Genomic DNA, 24,070 nt, shown 5'->3' on the forward strand with positions numbered 1-24,070 from the left:
GAGGTCTGACAGCAGCCATGGGCCAAGCTCTGGCGGTGAGGACTGGTCTTACCTCTGCTAAGACATTTCCTCTGACACTTGAGGATGTGATCAAAGCATCGACAAGTTCAGTCCTGGCAGCTGTATGTAAAGCTGCCCAAAAGGAAGCCATCACTCATGGCTATCTCACCTATCTCAGACCTTTGATCTCCTGGGGCAAGCAGAGAGAAGAGGCTAAACCTCCTGCTGTTGTCTGTTCAGTCCTGCTTAAGCAGAAATGTCACAAACGGAGGCAGCATAAACTGACTTAAGATACTTCTCTTATCTACGCCAATCCAAACATGTGATGTTGATGGATGCTTACAACTGAGAGCAGAGAACTCACAGGTGGCTGCTGGCCATTCTACTGGGTCCATTCAAAGCCCTGTGGATGAGAGCAAGCAGCCTAGGTGGAGTGGGTCTATAGGCTGCGTACTTGCAGCAAGATCCACATTGGACCTTTGGTGGTTTTTCCCCGAGACATTTAGTCATGTACATTTCATGTAGCTCTAAATCTTAGATGCCTCATGAGTCTTTTAAATTGTCTATCAAGGTGAGTAGCCTCTCTACATTTCAGATTTTATTTATTTATTTATTTATTTATTTATTTATGGAACAGAAGTTTTGTAGAGAGGACTTAGGTGGGCAAACCCAGATACCAGGGAAGGCAGATCATTGTGATATTTGTGTATATTGTCTGATTCAGGGCAACAGGGGGAGCCTGGGGTGTGGGAGGTGAGGGCTTTCTCCTAGACTTGGGCAAGTAAGTCTCTTAAGACAAATGAATTAGATGAATGTTTCAAGATTTGATGTTCTAACTCCCAAATACATACATATTGCCAGCTCCACTTCTCCTTCCAAGGTGTCTGTGAGATAGGTGGGGTAGCAAAGTTTCACTTTCAAAGTTTACTGGAGAAAAAGAATCCCACTATTGTTTAAAAGTCAGTTTCCTATAAAGAGCAGTCCTCGGGACCTGGTGTGCAGATAGGATCTTGAGGCTTTACCACCTCACTTTGCATTCCAACGCACAGCAGTTTTACTCATGTCCACTCTGCTTTAATGAAGTTATAGGTAGCTGTCCAAAGCTAATTCTTTGTGTTACTTGGAAAATAAGTCACTTCTTGGCCTTTCTTCCAAAATTAGACACAAACATATCTTAGTGTTTTTACATGCTAAGTAAGCAAGCTAGGTGTAAGGTATTGTTTGTTCAGCAAGAGAGCCTCACAGTCCTTAGGGATGGGGGTTTAGTTTTAAGAGGCTAAGACACAGCATGGACTTGCACAGATGTCAAAAAAGCCATGCTTTATTACAGAATCAGTGGACCCTAATAACTGGGTTTTTATGCATTGCCTCAGAAGGATGTTCTGTTCTGGGTGACATGACAGCTGAGCCTTTGGATGAAAATTCAGTCAAATAATCATTTAACAACTATTTAACCAGCCAAATGATTGGTTGTGAGTTTCAACGTGCTGATGCCTGGCGAGGGGATGCCGTAAAGGAAGAAGCCTTGAACCCATATGCAGACATGCATATGTGTATGCATGTACACACCAGGATGCACATACCACACAACAGAACACAAGCAAGTTTACATACAGTAACATGTACATATGTGCTTATGCTCACTAATGAATGCACATACACATATGCATATCTGCATGGACATACACATATAGCTTCTTGTATGTATGAGGGCCAGGCCAAATAAGTGAAGTCTGGGGCATCAGAAACAGAGTGGAATCCATTTGTGGCTTTGTGGGCTGGCTGTGGGTCCCTGAGCTTGTATTTCTCTCTCTGCTGCAGTATTATGTCATAGGATGAACATGCAGGAACCTCTGAGGCCACAGCTAAGTGGGAACAGACAAACAGAGAAGACCATCTCGTGTCAAGGCATCTCAATGGGTTCATGGTGGGAAGTTCTGAGACCTGGGCAAGGGTTAGGCTGTCAGGCTGAATTCCCAGGCTCGGAGCCTGCTACATGCAACTCCAGTGATGGTCACTTGGCACGTCCTTGTGAAGATAGGCTCATCCTACAGTATCCCCCAAACTCATCATCACCCAAAGTATTTCTTCTCACTATGATCTCAGAGAAGAGTCATAAATGCCAGAGTTATGAACAATAAGTATATGTAGTTAAGAACTAGGAGCGTATATACCTGTTCCACCTGAGAATCTGTTGCAGTCTCATGTCAACAGGTATAATTTCCAAGGGCCCAGTGTCCCTGCTTGGTTTACTGCCTAATCAAAGGGGGAAATCCCCAAAGGAAGAAAGAAATGAATTTAGGATCACAGCAAGGAACTAGCCTTATATTTTCAAAATTGAATTCTGAGCAACTCCTGGGATAAGAGGAGAAGCCTGGTGATTTCTGCTGCTAAACTTCCTTCCCAGAAGGAGACATAAACCAATGCATCCTCCTCCCCCTAAGGTCCCAACAACAAATTGAGGTATGATTTGCTAGAGCTCACTCTGAGGAACCAATGAGTTTATTGAGCTGATAACGCATAGGTAAAAGGTATGGATGTCCCCCACCAAAAGGCCCTGTTGGAAAGTGTTGACTCAGCAGGGAGAAAAGTGCTGGCTCAGCAGGGATGCCGGCTGTCTCACAATCACATCAATGGACCTCCCCCTGCCAGTCTTCCCTGGCCTGTGTAGTCTAGCCCCTCCCTGAGGCCATGTGCAGTTAGGGTAGAATTACATACAGCAGGCAGTATGGAGTAACTAGACAGGGTGAACAAACTTCCAAAGATGCAAGCCATTTGGCTAGGAGGACAGTCAAGGACAGTCGTCCTGTGGCAGATATGTTCAACACATATTCTTAGTCGCTGTGCTTTATATCTTATACTTGTGGTTTTTCTCTCAGAAAATTTCTGATCTTGTAATTTCACTTTATCAGCCATTGATCTTCAATGGAATGCCACTGTTGGATCAATAAAATCTCTTTTAAAACACAGGATACTTCACAAAATTTATGCTTTTTTTGGCCACTTTCTTGTTCATGGCCAACTATGGTGAGGGAACAAGCCGGATAAGAAGGCAGAAGGCCACAGGCTCTTCTGAGCCTTCACTGGATCTTCTTACAGCAATGAGCAGGGCACATAGGCCTCCTGCTTTTCAGTCCTCTTCCTTCTCCAGTCCTCCAGGTTCCAGGAAACCTCTCTGATAATCCTACTGTTCTTGCTGGGGCCCCATCCAGGTTGAAATCTTCCTTTGAAGTAGTATCTGAGTTACCTATGGAGCTCTTCCTGTATCTCTTCCTTCCTTTCTTCCTTCCTTCCTTTCTCTCTTTCTTTTCTGGTGTTTTGAGACATGGTTTCTCTGTGTAGCTTTGGCTGTCCTGGAACTTGGTCTGTAGAACAGGTTGATCTTAAACTCACAGAGATCTGCCTGGCTCTGCCTTCCAAGTGTTGAGATGAAAGGTGTGTGCCACCAACTGCCCAGCCTTCATCTTTGCCCTTGATGCAACGTTTTCCTGTTATGTTGCTTTACTCAGAAAAAGTCCAGAAGGAAAGAAACATCTTGACTATGGTTTGCCCAGGGGTGGGGAAGAGCTGATGCAGGTTTTCACTGGGGAATCCAGTGACTCAATAGCTGTGAGGACCTACAATGATATTCCTGGCAAATAAAGGCCTGTAGTGTATATGAGGGAAGGCCATGTCTGTTATCAGATGTGGGCATCTGGGACAAAGGAAGAGTCACAGTATCTGGGCGCTGAGGAATACATAGAGAGAGTGGGTTGCTGCTAAGGCCGAGGCTGAGCCCTGATGGCATTTCAAGAGGTCCATTTTTATTTTTCTCTATGAGGGGCATGTGTTAGGGAGGAGGGAGGCTACATGTGAGAGCAGAAATGTGGAAAGGAGGAAGGAAGGGCCTCGTGAATCATGCAGGAGTAACAGCAGTGTGCAGACCGCACTGCTTCTGGTGCTTCAGGCCATTTATACCGCATCCTCTCAAGGCCCTGATGCTGTTAACATCTGGTTTGTAGAAAGAAGACACGCCTGGCCCTGAAGGAAGCAAAGATGAGAGCCCTGTTCCAGCAGGACTACCATGACCCCACCTTCCTTGGCTCCCTTACCTAAGTCACACTTCTATAGCTGGATCTAAGCCATCCATGTCCAGCTCCTCCTCCACTGCGCCTTGGTCAACGCAGAGTACTCTTTCATGCTCTTCAGCTAGGAGACATGAGCATCTGCTCAGTCAGCCTAAGCCTCCTGGAGAGCCGGCTGTGCTCATGTTCACCTGCACCCCAGCCTAGAGTGGTCACAGAAGTTAGCACCTCATAGGTAGAAATGGAGGAGCAATATTTGCCTCATATTTGATCAGCTCTGCCAGAGGTGGGCCTGGCCTCTGCTCTGTATGAGCTGAACTGGCCATGTATCTAGAAGATTGCCAATAACTGGCATACGGTAGAATCCACACAATAGCATGCCTATAATAACATCTAGGAGGTATACCATGCAATAGGATGTTGGGGTTGGTTGATGGAATGGGCGGGGCTAATGGGTAGAGCCAGTGGACACACTGACAAGGAATGGACCTCCTGATGCTCTCAAGTGCTTAATGGACTTGGGAACTCTTACTGCTGTCAGCATCCACTTTTATTAATTCATGGAGGGCACCTGTGGGGTACTTACTGTGTGCAGATTCAGTGTTGTTGTGGGAGTATAGAGATGACCAAGGTCAATACAGGAAACAGACATCTACTTTCATCTCTGTGGAACTGGGCCTCCATAGGAAGCATCCTTTCCCTCTGGTAGCAGAACCAGCCAGCTTCTGAGATCTCAGGTACAGACAGGAAGGAAATTATCCCAGCCTTGAACAACAAGGCCAAGTGCACAGCAGCCTGCGTGTGCTCACAGGTCTGAAAAGTCACGCCATGTGAGTAGCCTGAAGAAGAAAAATGATTTTATGGTTATAAAATAACTGCAGAAGAGGACGTTTTCTGAACACTTCTTATATTTGTCTTATTTGCAACTTTGTTTGAGAGAACCACACATAACTGAGTACTTTTACAGCGTGGGCTGTCATGTATCAGTCCTCTTTCTAGAGGGGCTGTCCTACACAGCCTTCAAAGGGCCCTGTCTGGATAAGAAACTTGTTTCCAGTAGCCACAGGCCTGGGCTCCTAGAGCATCTACAGAAGAGGTGATACATAAATACCTTAGCTCTCTTGGCTTGCTCTATCAGGACCTTCAGAACACGGCCTCCCAAACTGTTCTTCTTAGGACCTTGAAAGGTCTTCCCTCCTGCTTACCCCAAGTCTCTGCCCAGCAGAGGTCGTCTCTGAATTCCAACATCCTCAGTTTCCCTTTTGCTGAAGCACTCCCACAATGCACACCCCCCCCCCCAGCCCATCCTTCCATAGGAACAGGAACTACCCCGGAGGAGGGTCTGCGGGGGCCTGCCCATGACAGCCCCTCCTGCTTTTTAAAGTGTAATTCAGGTTATTTTTTCCTTAAATGCGTGACTTTGCCTCTCCCACACTGAAGCTCAGCTGCCACTGTGCAGCCACCTACTCACGCTGCTGCAGGATGGCGGCAAGCTCAGAGCTCTTGTGTTCCACCTTGAACCACCTCAAGGCTCCCTGGAGACAAAAGCAAGTCTGGGCTGAAATGGTCACACCTGTAATACTCATCTCGGTGTAGATCTATCTGGGGGCCTGGCAGTAGGTCAAGGCTGACTGGCCTTACACACATATATAGGTGGTGGTGGTGTGTGAACAGGTCTTCATCCTAAAAACAGCCACTTCCAGGTGGGAAGAAGACTTCTGAACTCAGATTAGAGCTGTCTGCTCCCTCCAGAAACACAGTGGGGAGTCAGTAGACTTCCTGGGGCCTGGGTCAAGGTCGGACTCAAGCTTGTCTTTGTATGGCACGCGTGGGAGTTTTACAGCCCCACTGCAGGACAGCCTCCGCTATTCGTGGAGACAGACGTTCAGCTGTCTTCGTAGCACCTGTTCAAGGTCCTGCAAGCCTCTATATATACCAAACCACATACCTACCCTCTTCCAATGAAGGGCTCGCCTATCCTCAAATCCCCCTCCAGGAAGCTTGACACCCCTGTGGCACACTTCTGATTGAGCTCATCCATGTCCGCAGCAGCTGTCAGCCAGCCCTAGCACAGCTCAGTGTAGATGGCCCCTCGAGGCCTGGGTAGTAGTGTTGATAGTCGGCCTCTGAGATTAGAACAACCCCTTCCTACACGCTTCTTGTACTGACAATTAGGACAAATTTGGAGCATATTACACCACAGATATACCTATTGAGTCCTATTTACACGGATATCAAAATTACAACACAAAGCTTTAAACTAAAAATATTGGAGAATAAAAATGTTAAATTTTGGTTTTAAATTACTCCCTCCAACTCAGCCCACCTTTCCTTTTGTAGAGTGAAAAATTATAAAGGCCATTTTATGAAATATGTAGACTTTTTCTTTGCCCTTAGACCTGGGCAGAAAAATGCAAGTTTCAGAAAGCAGAACTGAATGTAAGATTTTCACTACCCCAGGACACATTCCAGGTGACGGACACTGCCCCTGAATCAAGCCTCAAGCAGTAGGCCCACCTATGGGTGGGAGAGGCCCAAGGCAGGAAGACACATTCCTGACTACAGATAAAGATGCTGCCACCTAGGTGGGGCTATAGCCGGAAGATAGTTAATCTGAAATAGTTGGTAATGGCAGGATAGGACACAATGACATGATAAAAACCACATTTTTGAGAAGAATGCAGGGTGATTTCCACATGACACTAACCATTCAGGGTGGGTTTCTCTGGAATGTTTCGCTATTCTTATGTTATGTATCCTTGGCAACCCCTCACCCCCTCCCCACTCCCCTGGTTTGTGGTTTTTCCTTTTAAAGCCCTCCACGGACTAGATGTTGGGATCGAACCCCACTCCTGTGCGAGTGCGTGGTGAGACCGCTGGCTGCCAGGTTTCTTCCCTAATAAACCTCTGCTGATTGCATCCAGGTATGGTTTCTTGTGATCTTTGGGTGGTCGTGATCTCCTGAGACTTGAGGAAGGGTCTCCCGAGTATGGGGGTCTTCACTTTTTTATTTCTTTCATTGCTGCATAAACTTACAGGGACACCCAGAGCTCTTCTGTAAGTCTTCCTTCTGATCCTTTGAGATACCAATTACCTGAACCTGGTGGGTCATCGCTGTCTTAGTTACCCTTTCATTGCTATGAAGATACAGCATGACCAAGGCAACTTAAAGAAGAAAGAGTTACTGGGGCTTTACAGTTTCAGAGGGTGAGTCCATAACTCATGGTGGGGAGCATGGCAGTAGGTGGCAGGCAGCCAAGGCACTCACATCACATCTTCAAGTGTGAGGCAGAGAGAGCGAACGGGGAATGGTGAAGGCTTTTGTAACCTCAAAGCCCACCCCAATGATACACCTTTTCCAATGAGGCCACAGCTCCTAATCCTTCCCAAACAGTTCCACCAACTGGTGACAAAGTACTCAAACTTATGAGCCTACCATTGTGGTGGTTTGGATAAGAATGGCCCTCATTGGCTCATATATTTGAATGCTTAGTTACCAGGGAGTGGAACTCTTTGATGGGTTTCAAAAGCCCATACCAGGCCCAGGTTCTTGCTTTGCCTGCAGATCAGGATGTGGCATGCCTGTCATGCCTGCTGGCATGCTTCCTGCCATAATACTGGGTTAATCCTCTAAAACTTTTAAGCCAGTCCCCAATCAAATGCTTCCTTTTATAAGAGTCGCTTCATAGTGTCTCTTCACAGCAATGGAACAGTGATTAAGCATGTTTTTGGGTAGTAAAAGCTTGTACATGTTCCCATATGCAGTACATTGTATTCTTTTGCACACTTAAAAGTTTTATATAAACATACTGTATTTAGGTGTTTGTGAATATGCTTTTTTGTCATCATATTTCTGAGATTCATGTGTGACAATATTAAACCTGGCTTTTCCTGACATTCTATCCCATTGTATAGGTAAGCACTAGCCCACTGACGAGTCTTCCACTGAAGTGTTTCTATCTCTCTTCACTATAGTCAGTCGTGTAGGAAAAGTTCTTTCACCTGCTGCTGTGGGTTGGATATAGCTTGAGTGTGTCCTCTGAAGGTTCATATGTCAGAAGCTTTTTTCCCAAAATAGTGGCATTAAAATGGTGCTGAGACTTTTTAAGACGCAGGTCTGTTGCAGGATAAAGAAGTCAATGGGATTTGCCCTTGGAAAGGATTAATGCTGGTCTCCCAGAATAAATTAGTTTCCAAGAGTGAAGTATCTATCATTAAAGAGCAGAAGTGGTTCCTCTCTGCTATCTGCTTCCTGTCTCACTGTATGTCCATCCTTGCACCCCACTATCTGAAGGCCATCTGCAAGGAGCCTCACAGAGATGAGAAGCTGGCACCGTGCCCTTGAACTTCTATAGCAAGGCTAAATAACCGCCTTTTCTTTTGTAAACTGCTTAGCCTCAGGTTTTAAATTGTACATGTATATGCATGTGCCTGCATAAACCACATGCATACAAGTGCCCGTGGAGGCCAGAAGAGGGTGCCAGATGTCCTGGAATTGAGTTATAGGCAGTTATGAGCCGACTAATGTGGGTGTTGGGAATGGAACATCGCTCCTTACCAGAGCTGTAAATGCTCTCATTGAGTCCTCGCTTGAGGCCTGCTATTTTGTCATAGCAGCTGAAAATAGACTAGTACGCTTGCCCTACAGTTGGTCTGTCAGAAACCCTGGTAAAATAGACTAGGGCTTGACATTTGTACAAGTGGGACAATGTTTGGGACTGAGCTGTCAACCTGTGGAATCTGATGGCCTCTAAGCAGAGAGTGTCAGAGTTAAGCTGAATCAGGGGACACTCTGCTGATGTCTGCGGCACAAGTGATTGCTCGCTTGGCAGTGTGGGTAAAATCTTCCATACAGCTGGGGCTCACAGTAGCATAGTGTATTATGAGAGAAACCAAGTTTGATTTTCTTCTGCATCTCAGAATGGGGAACACTACCCAGAATGAGGCTAGCACTACCTGCATAGCAAAGCATGAAAAATACATCACGAGAAAGAAAAACTTTGCACCTGTACAACTCAACACAAAACTTCTTTTCTAAAAAGATGTGTATAAAAATATGTGTATTTGTATGATGTCTGTGTGCAAATGCGTGTATGTGAACACATACATGTGGAAATCTGAAGTTGATGCTGGGAATCCTCAATCTTCTTTTTTTGAGGTAGGGTCTTGCAAGACAGTTTGCTTTAGAGATGTCTTGTCTCCTTACGAGAATGGAGTAGAAGGAGGGCTGCCATGCCCACCTGGCATTTACATGGGTCCTGGGATCTGAACTCAGGTTTTCTTGCTTTTTTTTTTTTTTTTTTTTGGCAAGAGCGTTTACCGATGAGCCATCTTCCTAGCTCCAATTCAAAAATTCTTAAAGAGAATATGGGCTGACCCTTGAAAGAAATGCATTAATTCTTGGGTAATTGATGCCAAATAAATGGAAATTAAATTGCTTCAAAGGGCATTCAAGATAATCTTTTTTTTTTAATCTTTTTTTAAAATTTCGAGACAGGGTTTCTCTGTGAAGCCCTGGCTGTCCAGGAACTCACTCTGTAGACCAGGCTGGCCTCGAACTCAGAAATCCACCTGCCTCTGCCTCCCAAGCGCTGGGATTAAAGGCATGTGCCACCACTGCCAGGCAAGATAATCTTAAATAACTAAGAAAGAAGGTATAAAAGCTGTAGATAATCACTGCAATTTGGATGTGGTTTGTGTCTCTCTCAGTTTTATGTGTTAGAAGTGTGGTCTTGATGGTGTGACTTTTAAGAGGTGAGGCTAGTGTACAGTCAATAGGAGCTGTCCTATGCTTGGGAGGGATTAATGTTAGTCTTGTGTAGTGGTCTATCAAGACTGGCTTTTTGCTTTGCCATGGGACCTCTTCCTTTTGTATCCCCACTCACTGAGAAGCCATCTGCCACATTGTGTTGAGCCACGGAGTCCTTATCAGATGCTGTACCATGCTCCTGGGTCTGCAAATAAACCATTTTTCTGCATATCTAGTCTTAGGTATTTTGTCATAGCAACAGGAAACACTAAGATACCTGTTCATGGTCTTGCTTACAGTCAAGCTTTCCTCCGAGTCACAACTGAGTTGAGGGTTAGGGTGTGTATGGTTTGGCTCCTGGATTGCTGTGCACAGTGAAACTTTCTACATAGAGGCACAGGAAAAGTTATTCCCTACCTCTCTCAGAAGTTGGTGTTCCTGGTCTCAGCAACTTTGTCATTTTGCTGGGTTCTGTGAAGTGGTGTCTTCTTCTCCTCCTTTCATTGTAAGTGTTTTGAAACGCCTTTTCTGAGCATTTGATGTCTTTTATGCTCTTTTCCTGGCTTTCTAAAAGCTGATTCTCTTTCCACTTAATAAATAAGACTTCTGAATTAGTTATAAAACTTGCTGTATTCATTACACCTTTTTTTTTTGCTATGATTTAAAAAAGTATCATGAACCAAAACAAAACAAAACAAAAACAAAAACAAAACCCAAAACAACCCCCAAAACAACCCCCAAACCAACCAACCAACCAAACAAACAAAAACAGCTTAAGGAAGAGGTCATTTAGGCTTACAATACTAAAGGGCTAGAGTCCATGACAGGGAGGCATGGTGTGGTAGACAGCTGGCTGATCACATTGTATTGTGCATACAGGAAGAAGACAGGGGAAAAGGCAAGGGGGAGAGGGAGAGAAGGGAAGGGGGAGGGGGAAAGGTAGGGAGGGAGAGAAAGAGAAAGAGACCCTCAAAGCCTGTCTTCATTGACATGCTTCTTCTAGAAAGGCTCCACCTTCTCAGGGTTCCACAGCCTTCCATGTATTAAATACATGAGCCCATGAGAGCGTTTTATCACCCAAACCACCACTGGTTGACTTATACACCTTAGAACGCCAGAAGTATGTTCTGTATACCACTTGTCTTAGTCTATTTTCTATGACTTTGATAGAATACTTGGGGTGGATGCTTTCTAAAGAATAGATTAGGGCTGGAGAAACGGCTCAGTGGTTAAGAGCACTGACTGCTCTTCCAAAGGTCCTGAGTTCAATTCCTAGAAACCACATGGTGGCTCACAACCATCTGTAATGGGATCCAATGCCCTCTTCTGGTATGTCTAAAGCCAGCTACAGTGTACTTGTCATATACATAAAATAATAAGAGCTTTAAAAAAAAAAAGAATAGATCAACCGGTTCTGCAGACTAGAAAACCCCAGATCAAGGTACCAGCTACTGAAGAGGACCTTCAACCCATGTTCAACCCATGATAAAGAAGAAAGGCAGGCTAGCAAATGGCCAAGTTGCTGTTATCAGGAACTCAGTCCTGTAATGAGTAACCCACCAACTAACATACACTGTAATAATCCATGCTCTGTGATAATTAACTCACATCCTATAAGCAAAACCCATACCTTATGACAATTAACTTGCCTATGTGAAATAACCCATGCTGTGATAATCCATCTCAACAATCACTCACTCCAATAACTCACTCCTGTAATGAAGTCTTACAGTTAGGATTAGCCCCCATGACCGTATCTCCTGTTAACATTCTCCACCATGTCCGCACTGGGACACCCAGCACTGGCCTGGGGTTGGCAGATGCCTTCTCTCAATCCACCATGTCCACACTGGGACACCCAGCACTGGCCTGAGGTTGGCACATACCTTCTCTCAATCCACCATGTCCACTGAGCCACTTCTCCAGCCATGAGTTTGAGTTCTATCATTTTTTTTTTTTCATTTTGTTTCGTTTGTCCTTGTTTTGTTGTTTGAGACAGGGTTTCAATGTGTATCCCTGGCTGTCCTGAAACTCACTCTGTAGACCAGGCTGGCCCTCACAGACATCTGCCTGCTTGCAGCACCATTGTCCAGCTCAGTGGTGTTTGTGTATGTATGTTCCTGTGGCCCATGTGCATATGGACATGTTACACGCATGTGGAGACAAAGATCAATCCTGAATGCCATCCTCAGGTAGGCTGTCCACTTCCTTTGAGACAGAGTCTCACATTGGCCTAAGCTCACCAAGCAGGATAGACTGATTAGCTAGCGAGCCACAGAGAGCCTGTTTGCCTCTCACCAGTGGGATTTACAAACGTGCACTACCATGCCTGGTCACACGCATTATGAGGCTCAAACTTAGGCCTCATGCTTGTAGAGCAAGCACTTTACTGACTTAGCCATCCCTCCACTCATTTATTTAATGAATTTGGATATTAGTTTTGTATTTACAATAGAGTAATGAAAAAGTACAATTTAGTCTCCAGTGGTGACATTCATGATAAAATTGTCTAAGGCCTGATTTTTTTAAAGTAATATTTTATGCGACGCACTGCCTTGCCGATAAGGAGAACGCCACACTCAGGATTCTTCTGACAGCATTTATTGAACAGCTCTTCAAGATGGAGAAAAGGGGAAGGACGCCGAGCTCAGAAAGCCCGCTGCTTAAATAGAGCTTTGGGAGACGTGCAGATCCCTCATTGGCTCAAATCTTTCATCCAATTGTCATACTCGGTTTTCGCGCCATGCGCAGGCGCATTCTCAAGTAAAGCTTCCATGAAGAACCAGGAAGCAGAAGCCGGCGCCATCTTATAATGGCGAATGCGGCTCCTCACAATTTTAAGTATTTGCAAATTTATTTTATTTATTTTTATTTTATGTGTATGAAAGTTTTGCCTGCAAATATGTCTGTGTACCATATGTGTGCTGTGCTCACAAAGGCCAGAAGAAAGTGTTAGTTCTACTAAAACTGGAATAACAAACAGTTATAAACTTCCATGTAGGTGAACCTGGGTCTTCTGGAAGAGCAGCCAATGCTATTAACCACTGAGCCGTCTCTCCAGCCCCAAATTCCATTCCAGTATTTTGATTACAGTCACCCCTGCTCCTCCCAGATCCATACTTACCCCCTTCCCACCCAACTTCATGTTTTTGTTTGTTTCCCCTACTTTCTTTTAAAAAAAAAAACCCATTGAGTCTAATAATTTATATTGCCTAATTTATATTGCCTAATATATTCTTGGGAGTGTGTCCTGCTTTGGGGTCCGATTGACCCAAGGTGATACCATTAAAGTAAGTTGGCTCTCCCACTCCTAGCAGTTATCAAATACCAATAGCCCCTCAACACTCAGCCCACCTTGAGTCCTTCACGTCTGTATTTCATCTGACTTGAGCTAACAAGGGTCGCCCAACCCCTATTTCAGGAAGATCCCGGCCCTTTGGGGAGAGGGGTGCGATGCTGATGTTCCGTTTAAGGCTGAGCACTCTGGAGTCTTATTCTCTGCATGCTGACCAGTTGTGGGTTTCTGTGTTCATTGTTATCTACCACAAGCACTTTCTCCACTGAGTGTTGAGAGATGTACTGATCTACGGGTGTAGCATAAGTTATCGGGGATTGTTTGAACACTAAGTCCATTTAACAAAATAATCATAGTAAATTCTTCCTTAAAGACCAAAACCTGCCTAGCCACAGTTCTTGGCTTCATCAATTGTGCCAGGGATGGGTTTCATCTTGAGGAGCTGGCCTCAGATGCAGTCAGAACTTGGTTGGTTACTCCTGTAATGTTCATACACTATTCCACCAGGGGGCCAAACTAGTCATTTTTGTAGCTAGGTGAGAGTGATAATTACTTTCCTCCTTTGGTAGCGTCCAGCACTATGGAAGCTAGCTAGTAAGGACGAAGCTCTCCGGTCACTACACACTTGATTTTCCCATGCTTATGACTCAAATATGTATCATCAGTAATGGGATCTTACTATCAAGTTCTGAGGGATAAACAAAAGCGATGCAATAGCCTGCTGTGTCGGGGGAGGTCTGTGGAACCCCATTGTTAATGCCTTTATTTTAAAGTTATTTTAGTGGGAATGAAAGAAGGAGATTACTTTGGGGTAAGGATATGGGCCAGCAGGAGAGGAGAGCAGAGGAAAGTGATGGGGATGGATATGGAAGAAGCACATTTTGACATTTATAGAAATGTCAAAATGGAAACCATTTTATATGCTAAGAAAGTAATTAAAAATAAACTGTATTATGGAAGCAAAGTTTAAAGATTAAATATTGAATTTTCTATAAATTTTGTATTTTATCTGTTTGGATTCACCTTTAGCTCAGTTTTAGCTAATTTTACGTTAGCAAATTTAAACTTTAGCAAATTTTGTGACAAATGGACTTAACAATTCTGGATTCCTTCTCCACCCCAACCCAGCCTCACCACCTCTCCGCACCACAAACTGTTAACAACAGCTGATTTCCAGGATTGTGAAGTAACGAAGAGTTTCTGATTAGGATCTGTACAATTTTGAGGCTAGCCTGGTCTACACATGAACCAAGGCTACATAGTGAGACCTTGTCTCAAAAAAGAAAAGAGCTTTTGATCAGGGTAACAAGATGACTCAGAAGACCCAAGTTCAATTCTCAGCAGCCACATGAGGTGGTTCACACTCTTCTTTAGTCCAGCTCCAAGGGATCCAACACTGTCTGGTCTAGGGCCTGAGGCCTGTTCCTTGTGACTGTTGGCCGTAGATCTCTGTGTGGAATGCTTGTGGAGGGCTGAAGCTAAATGAAAGAACCAGGGCTTGGGAGCAGAGGGAACTCCTGCCGTCCAATAATGGTCCCGGGTTCCAAGCTCATGCTCTAGCAAGCACCCAGCTGCTTCTCACAGCGCTGCCCTACACTCTGGTCTCCACAGGCACCTGCACTCACATGCACAAACTCACAAACAGATATTTTTTTGTTGTTTTTGTTTTTTGAGACAGGGTTTCTCTGTGTAGTCCTGGCTGTCCTGGAACTCACTCTGTAGACCAGGCTGGCCTCAAACTCAGAAATCCGCCTGCCTCTGCCTCCCAAGTGCTGGGATTAAAAGCGTGCGCCACCACCGCCTGGCTGATAATTTTTAAAGTAATAAAAATAAAATGTCTTTAGAAGCAAACCAACTCTGATTACTGTACTCCAGTCTTTCAAGTGCTGGTATTACAGGCGTGCAGCATACACCCGGCTTTACTATTATTCTATGCACCACTGCTCACAAGAATAAAAATTCAGAGTTGTATCTGTGATGAATGTGAAAGGACAATAGAGATATGTGCTTATGTTTCATTTCACCACACCGAAAGAATCAGGAACAAAACAAAGCTATTGGTACTTTAGTGAACTTCCTTCCCTGCCATTATCCCCAAAGGCCTTGAGTTAGGTAAAGTGATGATGTAAGAGGCAGAAATAAGAGGGAAATGCAACACTGCAAAGTATCAAAGGAGGAGGGGGAAGCCAACCAGGAGGAGATGCCCATGCTCTATCCTTGCTAAAACACCAGCATAGAGAAACACTTGAAGTTAGCTGAACACATGGATCCTTTAGGAAGGCTAATCCTAAAGTTCCTGACAAATAAGAGGAAGTGGGTTTAGACACCAAGCATGTCAGAATAGCTATGCTTGATGAGGCACCCAAGCCTTCTCCAACTTCCTAGTTACCCCACTGTCCCTGGAGGCCCTGGTGATGAGGGCCTGGCTTTAGGTCTGGCTGTTCACTTAGCATGGCCAAGGTCTTAAGTTTGACCCCCTAGCATTTGCCAAAAAAAAACAGACAAAAGTTAATGTCATGAGGTTATACAATTCGTTTTTATTAAATTTAAATGTCTAAACAACAAAGAAATCATATTATTTATTTCCTTTAGAAAATAAGATAGATAATAAAACTATAATTTTTTATGAAACCAAATACACTGTGGATTTTTCTTTCCCTTTTTAAACTCAGGAGCTATAGTATATATACACATAGACTTAACATAACTTACCCTTTTAAAATATAGTATTTAATCTTCGATAATTTTATACATCTATATAATACACTTTGATCATTTTTACCCCATCCTCCTCTCTTAAACCCCTTTCATTCCCTCTGGAACTCTTCTTCCTAACACATCTTCCTCCTTTTATGCCTTTCTCCCCTAGTCAACAGAGTTTAATTAGGGTTACTTATATGTGTATGTGGTTATTTACTAGATCATAGGCAACTTATTAGTGGCTATATGTCTGAAAAAAAAATGACTCCTTCTCCAGGAGCCATTAACTAACGATAGCTCTTCAGCTAGGGGTGGTGCCCCAGGTGCCCCTTCCCTATTCATGTTAAAATGGAACTAAATGGTCTTAGATAACCACAGAGTTTCACAGCACCTTTCCTCATTCGCTAGCCCTTGCATTCTGTTTCTTCTACAATGTTACTTGATTCTTGGTGTGTGTGTGTGTGTGTGTGTGTGTGTGTGTGTGAGAGAGAGAGAGAGAGAGACAGAGAGACAGAGAGACAGAGAGACAGGGAGAGACAGACAGAGACACAGAAAGAAATAGAAACAGAGAGACAAATGGTCCATTTAGGACAGAAGATTCAATAGTCAATTATTCTCCACACACTGACAAGTTATAAGTCTTTGTATTACACTGTCAGCTTTCCTGACCAAGGTTAAGAGCAGCCCTAATCTTCGGATGGTAAACATAAACATGTCGAAGACAGTGTGACAAAATCCATTTTGAAAAACACTAGTAGGCTTTCTTTTAGAGCCTATGACGTCTCTGGCCATGAGCTTTTGACCAGGTTCACAGCAGGATGCGGAGAAGGCTTCAAATCCAAGCATAAAATGGCTAGTTACTCCCGTAATCTTCATGTCTCTATCATATGAGGGCAGATCAGTCCTGTGTCAGCAGAGTCATGATGATCGACACAGTTCCACTGGCTCCAGGGCAGGCCTCGTTAATATGACATGACTGAGATACATTAAAACTGCACATAAGATCCTAACCAGATCACTAGCTTAACCTGCACGCATTGACTGCCTCCCTCATTTCATTCCTACTAACTTGGAAGAGCTAGCATCTGAAACCAGGCACACTGATGTATACCTGTAATCCTAACACTTGGGAGAGTGAGGCAGGATCAAAAATTTGAGAGATCTTGTCTCAACAACAATAAGACCCTATATACTACTGCCAATTTTTGTTCTGGTATCAAAGCACAATGTTTAAGCTGACAGAGAAGAGGTGGCATTAAAATATTTCACACTTTTCTAACCACAGATTTGAGTGAGGCTGGATTGCTTATTTTTCAACCATAAACTACAGTAGATCAAATGTGGATTCCAACTGTCTTCAATTGAGTGAGTCGTTTAAGACATTTGTAAAAACATAACAAATATTATTTTTCTCATTAAATATTTGTTTTGAAAAATATAATTATTTTGTTATATTAATATAGAGTAGTTTTTATTGATGTGGGGAGGAGTTGAGACATGGTTATCTTATGCAACCTAAGCAGTCTGGAAATCATAATATTCTCGGTTCTGCCTTCTTGAGTACTGGGATTATGCAAGTGTATTCTAATTTGTCCACCAATACATTATTTTTTAAATGAATAATTTTCTGAAATGATTTAGTTTTCATTTCAAATGCTACTTACTCTGCTTTGAAGAGTTCTTAGGATTGTGGGGTCTTTGATGTAGCTCTTGTAGCCCACACACCTCCTCTTACAGGACTCCTGGGCTCTCTGAGGTAAATATAATGACTAAGTCCAGAACTTTTTCTTCCATCAATTTAAGCATATATAGTTACAACATACTCAGAGGAAATTAAAATTTCTGAAATTTCAGAAGAGTGATTATCAATAGGAAAATTTTAATATATAAGTATTTAAGGTGGTCTTCTATTAATCTGCTATTTAATTTAAATCTAAGTAAGATTATGTTATCCATTCATTTCACAGGCATCACATCCTTTTTCTCCACCTCAGAATAATCTTGCGTGTAAGCAGTTCAATACTCAAACCCATGGTGCCGAACTACATCAGCTCCAAGTATCTGTCTTCACCTCAGCCCTCATGTGGTGAGTCTGGTTTGTGGCAGTGAACACTGCACAAATGGCGGCCGTGATGAGCAGGCGCATTCCTTCATAGAGAAGCTTTGGAGAAAATACACTCCATATGAATAAGTGATAGCGCAGAGATGTCACCAGGACAATGTATGTGGCAACTGGAACAGAGCAAATCAGTGCATAGCAGAAGCAAGCTCGGCTCAGTGCTGAACCACTATTAACAAAATAGAAAACACATGTCAGAGCATGTCACAAGAACACTTCATCCATACCTCTACTTTAAAAATAACAATAAACACTTGCTTCTGGACTAGAGGGCATTCCAATCACTCTTCTGTACACTTGTTGGGTCATTGGACATGATGATACTGTCCTAATGGTGTACATGGAAAGACAAAACTAGGCTGATAAGATGGCTCAGTGGGGAGAAAGGCACTTGCTGTTAAGCCTGACAAAGTTCAATTCCTAGGACCCATATGGTAGAAGAACACTGACTTTTACAAGTTGTCTTCTAACCTATATGTGTGTCACATACCACACATACACACCAAATATATAAATGTGGGGAGCCGACAGAAGGCGGCTATCATCCTTGCAGCCATCTTGAGCCATATACCCTGACAAGAGACTTGTTTACAATAGTCTACAACAGCTGAGCACACTCTGATAACATCTTGTTTTAGATACCCAGGATTTTCCCTTGGGTGTGTGAGACTTAAAGGTGTGTGACTTAAGGGCATGACTTAGAGATCAGATTTAGAGACAAGACCTAAGGGCATGACTTAAAGGTATGACTTAAAAGTGAGACATATAAAAGTCGAGAGGCAGACAGAAGAAATGATTATTATTAGGCCCAGGGAGTAGGCACTTGAGACTCAAGACAGGCAATTATTATTAGGTATTAGGCACTTGGAGGAAAAACTTGAGATTAGACAGTAGACACTTGTAGTACTCGAGATAGGTACTTGGAAGGGAGCTTGGAAAGAAGCTTGGAACTTGGAGGAACTAGGGACTAGGAACTCAAGAGTTGGAACTTGGACTAGGAAGAGAGTCTGAAGAATAAACAGGATTGAATCACTCTGTCTGGTCTCCATTCTTCGCATCCGTCCTCACTCTCTTGCTGAACCCCGACCCACAGACCTGAGCAGCTGGGGGCAGTGTGGGCTCTAACAGTTCAGCCCCCAAGGCTTTTGGCAGTGCGGGTTCCAACGTTGATAGAGCGGTCTTTGACATTTTTGGCCCCCAGACGTGGGGTAGCTCGGGCCGCAACATACAAATGTAATAAAAATTTAACACTAGAAATTATTTCTTTAGAAAGGAGAGGTAAAACCTAATAAATTCATAAAATACAGAAAGCAACAAGAACAAAATGTAGCAAATGTAACGAGAAGGGCAACACCTGCCCTCGAGCTCCTACAAACAGCTCCAAACACTTGTGGACCACAGAAGCTCCATTTCCTGTGGAGGAATGTTAGTCTAAAAGGCCACTGCCTTACGTCAGAAGCTCTCATCTCCATCTCTGATCAGAGGCTATGGATAGAATGTATGAGCTATGGCTATGGAACTTACAAATCTAGGATTACTGCAGACTTGTAAGAATAAAATGTATTTTATATAATGCTTGTATTATGCCTTAAAAGCACAAGGAAAGGTTCGAATGGCAGAAATTATGTGTCAGAATGTAGCACACATGAGTGGCAAGACATGCCTCGCTAGGGTGTGCGTTCAGAGACTGAGCAACAAGTGTGTGCAACATGGCTGTTTGTGCACTGTGTGCACCTGGGTGAGCACGTTCTGTAAAGCGTGTTCAGTCCTCTTGATCAGGTAACTCCACTATTTTAGGACATCCCCCAAACATCTCCTATCTCTATGCTCATTATACAATGTTGAGCACCAACAACTACTCATGGCCAAAAGACAGTTCTGAGCACCAAGCCCCCTATTTTTTCAACGGGTGTCACTGGTGGGCTGTTTTAGCTAACCTCTCTTCCATAACACTACCTCAGTCTTCACTGGCTTCCCATCTTGCTCTTGACACATTTCCTCCTGTTTAGTTCTCCAACTGTGAGATCACACTTGACCCCTTCCATAGATGGCTCCAGTACTTCTGGTGTTTTACTCCTCATGCGTAAACTGCTAGTCCCTACTTGGTACCTGGCCCAAGGGGGAAGCATCATCTTGTCAGAGCCCAGTGTTCCAAAAAGTAAGTACTTAGTTCAAGCCTTGTGAATAAAGAGCTTTGGCTCCCCTCTCTAGTGATTATAAACTGAACATCTGTGCTGAGCCAGTGACCTACCAAATGAAGCTTCTTCCTTACCTGACAGCACATGGTTCTGGGTTTCCACATGGCACTGACTTGTGTGACAGTTTTTAGCATTATCCATGTGAAATATTGTGCATATTGCTCATATAATATCAGCACAGTATTTCTGCATTGTTGCGAGCAGGCAGTTTACATCAAGCACAACTTCCAGATTCTGTCCCCAACAGCCTCATAGAATGTACATTATATTGTAAACCACATTTAGGTTGTATAATTTAAGAGGGACTGTCTGTAGACTGCCTCAAAGTACAGGCATGAACAGTTACAAGTAGGTAAAGTTCAAGCATTCCTGTTCTCAAGTCTACAGCCTCCCCTTTATAGCAAAGTAGCACGTGTGGGAAGTTATCTGTTTCTCTACAATCCAAATGTGGTTTACCAAGGAGGATGCTTTTCTTCCTGGCTGAGGCCACTACAGTTTCTTGTCTAGCTTGAGAGATTTCTGTGGTTAATGCTTGAATATCTTTACCTGAGGGAAATGCAGAACCAGTGAATTAGTATGTCATTCTAGTCTTGGGCTTCCTGAGTTCAATGCTATCTGGTCCCTTCATGGAGATACCAACAGGAGATTAGATATTAAGTCTGGAGCTAAGAAGAGACCCCAGGCCAAAGACATGAACGACTGAGAACAAATCCATCAAAGAAACTAAAAAATAAGTCAAGAGGAGAAGTAGAACCACAGTGACACTGGCAGGAACAAGGGTATGCAGCTGCAGGTCTCTGCAGTCAGCAGCAGAAGCCTGGAGACATCCCAGGAGGGGTTATGACAGTCACCACAGCAAGAGTCACTCTTCTAATCACAAGTAGGCAGAGGGGAGGAAACTGGGGAGCCCCAACTTCACTTGTGCACCTGGGACATGGTACATGAAAGGTCTGGAACCTCTAGTCAGAGTAAGGCTCTGGGCTGAGAGCTGTGCCCACCCAATGCATGAGAGGCAGGTCCAGTGTCACAGGAGGGCAGGTCCAGTGTCACAGGAGGGCACCTTCCCATGACTCAGGCATATTAACAAGTAAATGGGCACAGCTGGGTCAGGACTATAGGCTACTGCACGAGTAGTGAAGGTCTAGATAGCTCTGAACCTCTCGTGCAGCCTTCCTTCAGAGAAGAACAACACATAAATCAACAACTAGAAGCAAAAATGAGATAGATAAAACAGGCAGGGACAGATCAGAACATGCTGACCAAGCCCAGAGAGCTATCTGCACCCCAACAGTGGGAACCTTCAGCACGCTAGACCCTGGGAAGTACCTCCGTGCTAGTTGAGGGCACAAGAGCCTAGACTGGCTTAGGCAAAGAATGCCATTCAGCTGTACCTGAATTTGTGTCCCACCTTGTACTTCTCTTCAGCTGTCATTTCTGTCACGTAGCAGCACTCTTAGCTGCTCACTGACTCAGAATCTGTTCAGTCAGCAGCTCCTCCTAACACATTCTTTCTGCACCATCAAAAGGGTTTCTGGAGGGCCAGAGCCCATGTCTTTTGTCTCCTTGCCCTCAGAATAGAAGAATGAGCAGAAGAACATGAAGTGGCTCAGAGCTGAGCTTGGAGTTTCCCAATCCCCATTCCCACTTCGTGACTGAGATCAGAAGAGTGTCTCTTGCTAGGGAATATCTCCAGGTTTCCTCTGCTGACCCCAGTGACATCAAGACTGCACATTCTTGCTTTATTGTTTTTTTTTTTTTTTTTTTTTTTTTTTCTTGTTGTGTTGTTTGAACTGAAAAACCTAAACTTTGTCAACAGAGTCCCTCAGACCTGACTCGGGCCTTTGATCTATAAAAGAAAATCAGTAAAAAGATTCTCTAACTTTTGGAATCCAGATGCCTTATATATAAAATAATGCTATTACTCTTAAAAACAGACAAACTGCAATCACATTTGTTCTGAAAGACAAAGTAAGCACCTTACTTGTTTCCTTCTGAGCTCAGGAAGTACACAAGGTGGCTGGCCCAGACCACAGGCCCTACATATGTTCCAAGTACTGTGAGGACTGTGGCTGGAACTTCCATGTAGGTATCTAAGCCCACAAAGCCTGCTGAAATGTCGATGGTAGCAATGTTGTTGGAATTACCCTGGAACACAGAAGAAAAATAAGGATGCTCTTTCTGCATGGATAGATAATCAGAGGTGGGGGAGGCATTGAGCACTCAGTCATCTGGCTGCTCCTTAGTCACTGAGCTGGCTCTGGATCAGTCATATTTCTCTGTGCCATCTTACTACAGACCAGGAAGTGGTAGAAAAATACTTATACATAACGAGTCTTTTGAAGAATTCTGCATCCTTCAATCTTCTCACTGAACACAGCAATTTCACACCTTCCCCCAGACATATTGGCTGCTCAAGACAAGCGCACAGACCTTTCCTTGAAGACCTCCACTTGAGGGTGGTGCATGTGGTCCTAGGAGGCCCACATCATAGAGCATATCTCCTGGATGCTGTTAGATTGCATTCCAGCCTCTCTACTGCAGCCAAGGGTCAGCCAGCACTGCTGAAATGCACACGGTACATGAGGGTCCATGACACACAGCACACAAACCGGTGGCTCCCTGCATTCTATTATTTATACCCATGTGCCCAAGCTATTCACAAGTCTTGAACCTACTATGGGAGAGCTTTGCTGGTCTATGGGGAGACCAGGAAAGACAGATTAAGGAAAGTCAGATCACCACAGCAAACTGAGCCCAAGGCTGGTCTTAGTCTGGTCACAGTACTTAACTATAGATTCTTATAATTTAATCCAATTATTCTTGGCCTTTGGAGTCAAAAGGACAAACATACAGCCTTGAGTTGCTTCATGGGTGAGGCTGGGAGACATATGAAACCAAAGAAAGAAGAGCACAGGTAGAGACTGACAGATAAAGAGGAAAGGGTAGCACACAGAGAAGAGGTGCAGTGGAACTGTAAAGGAATCTATGTATTATACACCCTCACTGGGATTGCTGGGAAGAACTAGGTCCTTCTAAGGTCTACTGCCTGTCCAGGCATCCTTCTACACACCAAAACTAAGGGAGGTCTGGGTCTTTAAATACTAGGGAAAAGTCCTATGATCCTCCAGTCTTCAGGGACTAATAATTTTAGAGACACCCAATAGTTCCCAGCATGGACAGCCTCAATACCAGAGGCAAAGGTACACAGAGGTATAATTACTACATTCCAAAAAACAAAACACATTAAAAAAACCCTTAATGTGTTTTCTCTGCAGTTCGTAATAAATCAGTTCCTACCTGATCCTTCCTGTAAAGCAACAACCAATTGTCTTATGGATATCTAGATGAATCCACAGTGAGAATGTCTGTTTTTGACACAGGGTCTCACTATGTACCTATGGCTGGCCTGGAACTCATTGTGTAGACCAGTTTGGCCTCCAACTTACAGAGATCCACCTGCCCAGTGCTAGGAGTAAAGGCATGCACCACTAAACCTGGTCAAGCATGCCTTTTAAAAATGACAAACTGTAATTTATCTAGTAAAATCCACATAAGAGTTAAGTATATTTTTCAGTGCATTATAAGTTCTTTCACCGAACATAATAACCTTCCATCTTACAACATTTTTGCAAAAAAAAAAAAAAAAAGAAAGAAAAAAAAATGAAAAAAAAACCCAAAAGTTAGGTGACATAAAAAGTTACTAGCTATCTTAGGGTTTTACTGCTGTGAACAGACACCATGACCAAGGCATCTCTTATAAGGACAACATTTAATTGGGGCTGGCTTACAGGTTCAGAGGTTTAGTCCATTATCATGAAGGTGGGAGCATGGCAGCATCTAGGCAGGCATGGTGCAGGAGAAGCTGAGAGTTCTACATCTCCATCTGAAAGCTACTAGGAGAAATCTGACTTCCAGGCAGCTAGGATGAGGGTCTTAAAGCTCAAA

At 43.7% G+C, this 24,070-nt stretch overlaps 1 protein-coding gene across 3 annotated transcripts in view; it reads right to left on the minus strand.

Moving 5' to 3' along the window:
• Nucleotides 1-15,625: 15,625 nt before the first annotated feature.
• Nucleotides 15,626-24,070, minus strand: part of Pigg (phosphatidylinositol glycan anchor biosynthesis class G (EMM blood group)) — a 31,770-nt gene continuing 23,325 nt past the window's right edge. For 2 of the 3 annotated variants that reach the window (XM_034508715.2, XM_076937771.1), the window contains 2 exons: nucleotides 22,107-22,270; nucleotides 15,626-18,096 (listed from right to left, as the gene is read on the minus strand). In XM_034508715.2, the coding sequence (XP_034364606.1) occupies nucleotides 17,856-18,096; nucleotides 22,107-22,270 (405 nt within the window). In that variant the 3' untranslated portion in view covers nucleotides 15,626-17,855. Of the gene's footprint in view, nucleotides 18,097-22,101; nucleotides 22,271-24,070 lie in introns of all 3 variants that reach the window. The other variant, XM_034508716.2, reaches the window with a different exon arrangement.

This window comes from Arvicanthis niloticus, chromosome 7, assembly GCF_011762505.2.
Source record: "Arvicanthis niloticus isolate mArvNil1 chromosome 7, mArvNil1.pat.X, whole genome shotgun sequence".
Lineage (NCBI taxonomy): Eukaryota > Metazoa > Chordata > Mammalia > Rodentia > Muridae > Arvicanthis > Arvicanthis niloticus.